This window comes from Sycon ciliatum, chromosome 1, assembly GCF_964019385.1.
Source record: "Sycon ciliatum chromosome 1, ocSycCili1.1, whole genome shotgun sequence".
In the NCBI taxonomy this organism is placed as follows: domain Eukaryota; kingdom Metazoa; phylum Porifera; class Calcarea; order Leucosolenida; family Sycettidae; genus Sycon; species Sycon ciliatum.
In genome coordinates, this window is record NC_088643.1 from 23,495,607 (window position 1) to 23,504,804 (window position 9,198).

At 47.4% G+C, this 9,198-nt stretch overlaps 1 protein-coding gene across 1 annotated transcript; it reads left to right on the forward strand.

The window, feature by feature from the left end:
* Window positions 1-58: 58 nt before the first annotated feature.
* LOC135818971 (nucleoporin Nup37-like) lies at window positions 59-8,203 on the forward strand. The gene is made up of 9 exons (XM_065332138.1): window positions 59-356; window positions 1,305-1,444; window positions 1,617-1,686; window positions 2,030-2,108; window positions 2,468-2,577; window positions 2,998-3,182; window positions 3,758-3,808; window positions 4,031-4,115; window positions 7,702-8,203. The coding sequence occupies exons 1-9, from the start codon at window positions 183-185 to the stop codon at window positions 7,813-7,815; spliced, it is 1,008 nt and encodes a 335-aa protein (XP_065188210.1). The 5' UTR covers window positions 59-182; the 3' UTR covers window positions 7,816-8,203.
* Window positions 8,204-9,198: the final 995 nt, after the last annotated feature.

The following is a 9,198-nucleotide window of genomic DNA, read 5'->3' on the forward strand; positions in this document are numbered from 1 at the left end:
TGAATTAATTTTTGCATGACTCCTTTCCCGCGAGAACCAAAAAAAGTGGTCTTTCGATTTCAGTATTTTTACAACTATTTTGAACGGGTATCACAGCTAGCACTGCATTCCGGGATATTAGCTATTGAAAAGACTGCTATAACAGTACACTGTGGTATTAGAAGTATAATAATTCGTTCACCATGCCTGATGTATCGCAGGTTGCACAGGGCACATCAGGCCAATTCCGTTCGTTTCCTTGCTTCGAGCCTCTCCGCACAGTAGAATTTTGTCCTCTGGCGAGTGACACGGACAGAGCGCTGATAGCAGCAGGTGGTGACACACGTGTAGCCATCGGACAATTTCAGACCTCAGAGGCAAGTTTCTCTCCAATATCACATGTCAGATAACGACTATTGTAAACAGTGACAAATATTCTATTGAAATTGAACAAGTCACAAAACTCAGACAATTAAATTATTTTGAATATCATTTGGAGGAAAAATAGTACAGTCCCCTTTCAATGGTATTGCCCAAGCCTATGTTTCATTTGAGTACTGCTTCACGTATGCACCCGATACCAATAGTCTGTGTCCATATCAGTATGGATTCCTGAAAATCCATTGAGCGTCTGCAATGGTATAGACCTGTAGTCTGACCCAGGTCTGTACATTGTGCATGTACATTGTATTGTTGTGCTCGATGAATTCTAACCAAATGGATAGGTCAGCAGCCTGCACCAGTGCACAACCAAGTGGTTAGGGTGCTAGCTAGGATTGCATTGCATATTCAAGAATTCAGATTGCATTTACAACCCAGTCATTTGCATTGATTGACATCACCACATTCACCAGCACTGGTTTGCTACTAACACTCATAACAGATAGCAGATGCAAATACAAAGCATACTAGTATACCTGTGCGATGATATTCACTTAGCCTCTACTACTATCCACAAGAGTGCATAGAACTCTCTAGAGTGTGCAACTCCACATAAACCTCCGGCGCTGCTCGTTTTGCAGAATTACGTCGCTTTCGCTATGCAACGCACCTGGCGGCTGTACATGGAATCGCTTTGTGCACGATCAATCTTGCATCTCGAATGCACGCACGCATATGTATAGAGCTGGTCACATGAAGAATTAATGGTGTACAATGTAATTGTGGAAACGAGTCGTGCCAGCTACCAATCAGCAGTTGCACAATCTGGGAAGCTATGGCAATGTGCTCATGAAACATACGAAATCACATGCTTGATCGCACATGTATCTCCATGGGAAACATTGTCAATATTACGCAATGTTTGCAATTTGAATGTCGTGCAGGTCGACCCTGCAACTCAGAATTGCTCGGCACTTTCATCTTTGTCGTATGAGTCAATCATCAATGTCCGTCACGATACGGCTGTGAGTGCGATTGCCTGGTCTCCGTGCACAAACACGGACATCCCTCAGGCGCGGCTAAGGTGAGCTGGAGAGAGAAAGAGCGACAGAGATACCACTGGGCATGTCTACTTATCCTGTGGTTGGTGCCATTGTTTCACTCACTCACTCTCTCTCTCTCTCTCTCCCTCTCTCTCATCCGAATGGTGTACGTGCCTGTACATGTACATATGCGTTCTTGCATTTGCTCTGCAGTTTCTGCACTGCAGGCAGTGATCATGTAATTCGGTGCTACCAAGGAGATGCCCATCAGCAGACAGTTCAGGTGAGGAGCTACACAAGCTGGTACCGGTGCATGCACACAGCCATGGCCCACTAGGACTTCGTGAAAACTTCTTACGTTAAGGCCAAGGGATGTTTCCTTGTCAGCAACTGTACCCAGAACGTGAAGGAATGTTTCCTTCGCACAACTGTATCCAGAATGTTTTTTGATGCTTTCCCGGGACTTCGACAGTTGTTGCGTTAGCTGAGCTCATGTGGAAGCATTCCCTGTTGTTGTAAACCCATTACTAGTACGTGATTTGTAACAGAGGCTATGGTACCCTGTGATAGTGCGCTCTTGATCATCTCTCCTTGTGTATCGGTCACGTGCTCTGCTTTGTATCCAGTCGTTGAATGGCCACACGTCGTATGTGAATGCATGTGCGTACGAGCCGCTGGAAGGTACTCGTGTAGCGACTGTTAGTGGTAAGTGATACGTGTACAATGTATTATCATCCTGCTTTGAGTGCCCAGATTGTGGCATTGGTGATCGTTACTATTGTTCTCGCAATACTAGTAACATGGACTATTTTTTTGGTTTTTTGCGCTCTTACCTTCGATTGTGCTGCCGTGGTCATTGGTGAAGACTCTTGGTAAGCCTTGCTGAGTAGCAAGGGAAAGTACTTAATTAAGTGATGTGTAATTTCTGCTACACCCGCATGTACTTCAAGTACTTCAGACATCAATCCATGTAAAGGGGTGTGATAATTTCTGTTGTGGTGCTTGTATGCACTCATACCGGGTAGTTCACCTGTATGTGCTTTGCTTGGTGTTTATGATGTCAGATGATCGTTCCTGCTGCCTGTGGGATGTGGCTACCGGGCAGTGTATATCCCGTCTGCCTCTGAGCTCCTACGGCATGGCGGTGCGGTGGCATCCCAGCGATCCCCTCAAGGTTGGTGAACTACAGTCCATTTCAAAACTATAGACGCGTAGGGTTTTTGAAATATTTCAAATTTGGCTGGAACTTTTTGAGAATAGTTTTCGGAATATTGCTCAGGATCGCTCCACAATTACTCTCATATAGTTTCTAAACGATTGGATAACAGTCGCCCAATTTGGAAAAATTTATGCACAAAGTGATCACAGATTTTATGTGGTATAGATGCTGGCATAACGGTTTTTGCCTAGGTACGCGTCTATAGTTTTGAAATGGACTGTAACTGATACTGTACTGGTGCACATTATGGCTTGTCAACTGCTGCTTCTGTGCTGCTGTGTATCATGGAAGTGTGGTGACTTGGTCACGGTACTGCCTTGATTTGTTCCAGTGTGCTCACACGCTGTTGTGCCATGTACTGTTGTTTGTCTTCAGTTGATGGTGGCCGAGCGGCAGGGCACCGTGACTATCTATGACCTGGTCTCCTGCCAGCCCATCATGACACTACTGACCATGGGAGCAGGTGCACTAGTGGACGCCGACTGGTCGCCAGTGAACAACAATCTGTTTGGCGCGGTTGCCGGTAATCACTCCTATGTGTGGGATGCTTCCATGGGAAGGTTAGTACATGTACCATACTTTCCGGAGTATAAAGGCCGATTCACAATACAACTGTTTGCGACTCGTTGCGACCGCGACACGTGGTTCACAATTTTTTTGGTGTTTCAGTCGTGTTAGCCATTCTGTGAGTTATCATGGGAAGCGTAGTGTTCGACATGCTAAAAATTTCCAAGTACAATTCGGGAGTAGTCGGCACACAACGCCGTCTCCTGTTCACGCTCGAATTGCAGCTGTTTTGTTCGCTTGCGTCCCCATCTACGGTATGAAAAGTTGAACTGATTCAACTCTTCCCGATCTGTACGGTAGTACGGTTGCGTTCCCGTTCCTGGTGTTCGCATTGGACGCCGTCCTGTCGATCCTTACGTCTCGCCCCGTCGAATGTGACCTAGGCTTAAGACACCTATACACAATGTGTAGATACATGTGCTGTGAGAAGTCATTCTTGAGAAGAGTTTCCGCTGTCAATGGCTTCAGGTTCACAGGGGAGGTTTTGCAGAATTGCGAATTACATGGCCCTTTCATTGACTTTGCCTAATGTAAACTATTTTTCTGTGTGCATTCTGTCTTCCCGCAGCGAACCTCAAGAAACTCGCGTCGTTCACAACGATGGTGCTGTCAAATTCAGGTGAGCCAACTTCCTTGGCCCTTCTAAAGCCCTCGTCTATTTGCCACTCGTTGCGCCAGTGTCTTGTTCCCTGACATTTACCTCTTGCATCTTGCAATTCTTCTGTAGTGTAGTTGTAAGTGCCCCTTGTGTTGTCATGCGCCGTGGTCTTGTGTGCGCAGCTGGTGTGGTTGATCGGTGTTGAACTCTACTCCTTCCTCTCCCTTATCTGTGTACATGTAGATGGTGTCGCACGGCGGAGCAACAGTTTGCCACGCTGGGCTACCCACCACATCACTTCAAGGTGCATCTCACAGGCTCACAAAAGGTACTAGTGTGTTGCAATGCTTCACTAGCAACAGGAATGAATAGATATACAGTGGTCCCTCTATAATCCGGCACCATTTGTGCCACGGAAAATCTGCTGGATTAGGCCAAGTAAAATAAAATCCCAGTTTATCGTCCTTTTTTTCACAAAAATCGGGGAGGGAGGGCGGATTTTATTTTTATTTTTTATTTTTTGATGTGCTACAGACTAGTATAGTTCTTGGTAAACAATGACACATCATGTGCAACAATCTGCAACAGAATAGTGGTAGTGTATGGAATACACAATGCTATAACAGTTATATGTACATAAACAATTACATGCAAAATCTTTGGATCGACAGATTGTCACTCCACTCATAAGACACAAACCCCAATACTGTTTGGTTCACACAGACCACCAGATAAATGATAGAAAGCTGCAGAAGGGAAAGAACCAGTCAGGACAGTAACCAATAGTCAGTCATAAAGGGAACATGTTGGAATACAATTCACTTCTTCCCCTGAGGGACATGCGTGCGGGTACGCTTCTTCATGGCGCTCTTCCCAGACTCCTGGCAAGCACCACACACAGGATACGCATCGGCATTATTGACTAGACCCTCTCCTGAAGCGCAGTAGCAGCATACAGTGGGATACCCAGCAGAGTAGTACGGGATCCCCATGGTCCAACTCGCCAGCGCTGAACTGGGTGAAAATGTCCGAGAGAGTTGAAGACGCAGAGACAACACAGCCATACCAGGACTTCAGAACTTTCAACCCGCGACGGATTTGCAGCAAAACAAACGGCATGTCGCTTCTCAACAAAGTCGCAACTACGGAAAGAACGGAAAACTGTCGAGGTCTCGACAGGATGAAGACGGACTTTCGGCAGAAAGACGAAGCTGTGTTTTCAAGCCTTAGCCGACGTAAAAAATCAAGCTTTTTGGCAAAATTCTAAATTTAAAAAATAAAAATAAATTCCGGGCGGCCTCGAAAAATGGGGCGGGCGGGGACGATAAACTAGGATTTTTTTTACTTGGCCTTAGGGAGGGTGCTGAATTAACAAATCTGATTTACTGCTGCAATGTGCATGAAGAGGACATTTTGGCTACTGAAAATTGTGCTGGATTAGAGAGGGTGCCGGATTAGAGAGGGTGCTGGATTAGAGAGGGTGCTGGATTAGAGAGGGTGCTGGATTAGAGAGGGTGCTGGATTAGAGAGGGTGCCGGATTAGAGAGGGTGCTGGATTAGAGAGGGTGCTGGATTAGAGAGGGTGCTGGATTAGAGAGGGTGCTGGATTAGAGAGGGTGCTGGATTAGAGAGGGACAACTGTACCGTAAAGGCATGTGTATACGTACAGTAAAACCTGTCCCAGAAGACCACCTGTCCCAGAAGACCACTGCAGCCAGGACCAAGGGATGCTATTTCCAGTCAAATGGCACTGGATAAGGAGACCACCTGGTAACAGAGACCACTTTTTGGAGGTCCGTTGAGCGGTCGTCTTAGACAGGTTTCACTGTATACATGAATTGTGTTGAAGCATGCCTGCCCTAATAATATGAATAGAAGTGGGACAGCTTTGAACAGTGTGTTGACAGACACATAAGAATGTGATTGTGATCTGATAATGCATCACTGTGTACCTTGCATAAACAGATAAAGGGAGGGTACAGTCAGACCTCGCATAGCCGCACACATCCGTTTTCCACAAAAATATCCGGATAGGCGAGGCAACCGGATAATCGAACACACAAAAAGAATAGAATGGGATACGGAGCTTGGGTTGGCTGTGACTCAGAGTTTCACGCCTGTGGCGATCATCAGACAGATGGACCACACCCAACTTTCCGTGTGTAATCAAACACACATACTGTGTGACATTGTATGCGTGGCATATGCTATAAATCCGTAACCGACGATTTTCTTCCGGATAAAAGAGGACCGGATAAGCGAGGTCTGACTATTATGCGAATGACATCATTGCATAATCATGCTGTGTATCAAGAGTAGGTAAAAGCTCGACTGTGCAGCTCGAATGGATTGCTGTCACGGTGAACTTCCTGGATTGCATCGATTTATTGATGCAGTGCGTACAAGCAGGACTCAACTGCATCTCTTTTGTTTGCACTCCGCAACTTCTCGCCACTAATCTGCATCCATCTGTTGAGTCGGGCTCGCTCATGCATCTGCGACGACTTTCGGAGATGGCGCTTGAGCGTCTGGTGCAATCGTTCCCCAGGGTTTTGCCTTGGGGTGTACGGGGGGGGGGGGGGGGGGGTGGACAATGCGCTCGTGCTGGATGCCCTAGCCACGAAGCTGGGCTGCAATCTCTGTACTGACAGACTGAGGATAGGATCATTGTCCGAGATGACGCGTACTGGATAGCCGAACATGGTGAACATAGTGCGAAAAGCTGCCACCACCCACGAGGACGTCTCGCCGGTCAGTTCTGCAACCAGGAGATAGCGGGAGTACAGATCCGTCACATTCAAGAACGCCTTTCCACCATAATAGAATATATCAATGGCAACCTTGTGCCAGGGCCGTGGTGGTAGTTCTCTGGGCTGCAGAGGTACCTTCGTTGGTCGAGCTTCGAGGGCACGTGGCTCGCAGCTTTGAACGTGCCGCTTCGCTGCGTTGGCCCAACCAGGTCACCACACCGACTCTTGCAGGCATGGCTTGTTTTTCGGGATGCCCGTCATGTGCTAGCTGGAGTACCTCGGGCACACAGCACTCTGGGATCACTAACCTCTCCTCTCTCAAGATGACAAAGTCGTCAGCCTTAGGGTATGGCCATACACTCAGCGCATGGCGAAGAGCGCGGTACGGTGCTACTGCGGAGGTCGACGGCCATTTGTCAGTCAGTCAGGAGACCTTGGTGCACTGCACATAGCGTCTCGTCCTGGGCTGTCTTGCCGGCTATCTTGCGTCGCTAATCAGGGAGTAGACCGTCAGCGCAGGAGATCGCTTGCACGACCAGAAAACTGGTGTCTGCCTGTTCGGTCGGGAAGCGAGACATCATCACATGTCAAGACTCGTCGATGGTTTTCCCTTTTGCTTTTGTTTTGTAATATTGTCTGAGATCATGATATCCTAACTCTAAGTAAGAGATAAGACTCAGAACCCGTCCAGTTGTTGCCTAACAGTCTGCGAACGAGCGAGCCTGACTCAACACCACCCTGATGTGATCGAGGAGTGTTTGCTGTGACAGACACCCATACGGAAGCTACACTCTCTGGTTTTAATGCACACTTGCTTGTATTGAGTGGCAAGTCAGTGGCGCTGCTTTCGTATGTGCTTTTACGCTATGTCTGTAACTCTTGAGTATGCATGCTTAGCAAGTGGTTATGAGTATGCATGCTTTAGCAAGTGGTTATTGTGTCGCCTTATTGCCATGCTGGCCGTTTTTTGTGGCTGCTGGTGGAAACTGTGAAGCAGAGCTTCACAAGGCCAACAGATCTGCCTGTGTACCTTCACTTGAGTACACTACTACTAGATACGAGTTCGTGTGCATGCAGCTGCTGACTGGTCTGACCACCCACTGTGCTGTCGTGCAACCACTCAAAGCTGCTCTCTGTGTGCATTTCTCCACTGCTTCTGCACAGGTTCCCATCACGCAGTCCTTCCCAGTCGCTGGCGGCCTCAGCTGGCACCCGACGTTCCCCCTGTGTGCCATCGGAGGCGACCGTCAGATCCACGTATGCGAATGCATTGTATAATGCTAACAATCGATCACGAGCGTCCATGCTATTGGCAGATTTCCTGGCACTTCAGTCAATCTCATGGCAGGTTTTTCATGCACATGTGCACTGTTGTAGGTAGTACCAAGTAGCTAGTGTGCAACAATCATTGACATTTTCCCGGTGAATGCTCTTGCATTCACTCCCACTGACTGGTACTACTGTTGACGTTATCAACCGGTGTACGCATGCAAATGCGTACACCGGTATGTACTTTTTCATAATTATTAGTTTTTCTTCAAAGTAGTTTTTTTCTTCTAACTGTTATCGTTGTTGATGGCCACCAACTGTGTACCGTCAAGTTGACTTGATTCGAATCGCCAAATTCACTGTGCGTTTTAAGCAGAGGTGTTCCGTTCCCAGTGCAGATGTTTGAAGCAAGAGAATATCACCAGAGTGTGGAAAAAATTACAAATTAAATTATTGTCTCCGCCCCCCCCCCCCCCCCCCCCCACGACTGCGACGAACACCCGGATAATCCAGCCGGATTTTGCACAGCTCCTGGGGACCCCCCCCCGAATGAAATTTGCAGGTCATAGACTGGTGGTTTGCCTGTGCTGTGTGTTCACCTGGCTAGTCTGCCCGTGTCGCAAAGGCACACAATTCATTGAGCATTACTGCATGTCTGATACTGTAACCCAATGGCGATCTGGAATTGTTATCTGGATTTATCGTTAAACTACGGCCCGAGGTGGGATTAGATGTGCAATGTTTCGTGACAACCTGGACAACGAACTTTGCCGTGCACCTGTACCTACACCTGTACCTACACCTGTACCTACACCTGTACCTGCACCTGTACCTGCACCTGTACCTGCACCTGTACCTACACCTGTACCTACACCTGTACCTGCACCTGTACCTACACCTGTACCTACACCTGTACCTACACCTGTACCTACACCTGTACCTGCACCTGTACCTACACCTGTACCTACACCTGTACCTACACCTGTACCTACACCTGTACCTACACCTGTACCTACACAGTGATAGGTGTGGAGCTACATGTACATACTGTAAAGCGTGAAATTTTCGCGGCGTTTTTAGTTCGCGTTTTCAGAATCCGGACAGGTTTGCGAGGTTTTAATTTTGCGATTGCAGAATGGCATTCTTGCTAAACCTGTGGTGTTCTTGCTAAACCTTTCATCAAGAGTACATAGAGTACTCTTGCTTTCATCAAGAGTCCATAACACCCATGGACTCTTGCTTTCATGGATATCCTTTTCGCGCTGTCTAAATTTCGCGATTTCCACGCGGCCGCGAATTTCGCAGAAATTAGACCATCGCAATAATTTCACGATTTACAGTACCCTGGCTCGTAGCCCAATACGATTGGCAAGAGCTAGTCTGTTAGTGTTA

Excerpts from the sequence above, each read along its gene's own strand:
- LOC135818971 (XM_065332138.1), top strand. The coding sequence starts at position 183 with ATGCCTGATGTATCGCAGGTTGCACAGGGCACATCAGGCCAATTCCGT. Across the intron at positions 1,445-1,616 it reads ATCCCTCAGGCGCGGCTAAG|TTTCTGCACTGCAGGCAGTG; the intron begins GTGAGCTGGAGA and ends TTTGCTCTGCAG. Across the intron at positions 3,183-3,757 it reads TGGGATGCTTCCATGGGAAG|CGAACCTCAAGAAACTCGCG; the intron begins GTTAGTACATGT and ends GTCTTCCCGCAG.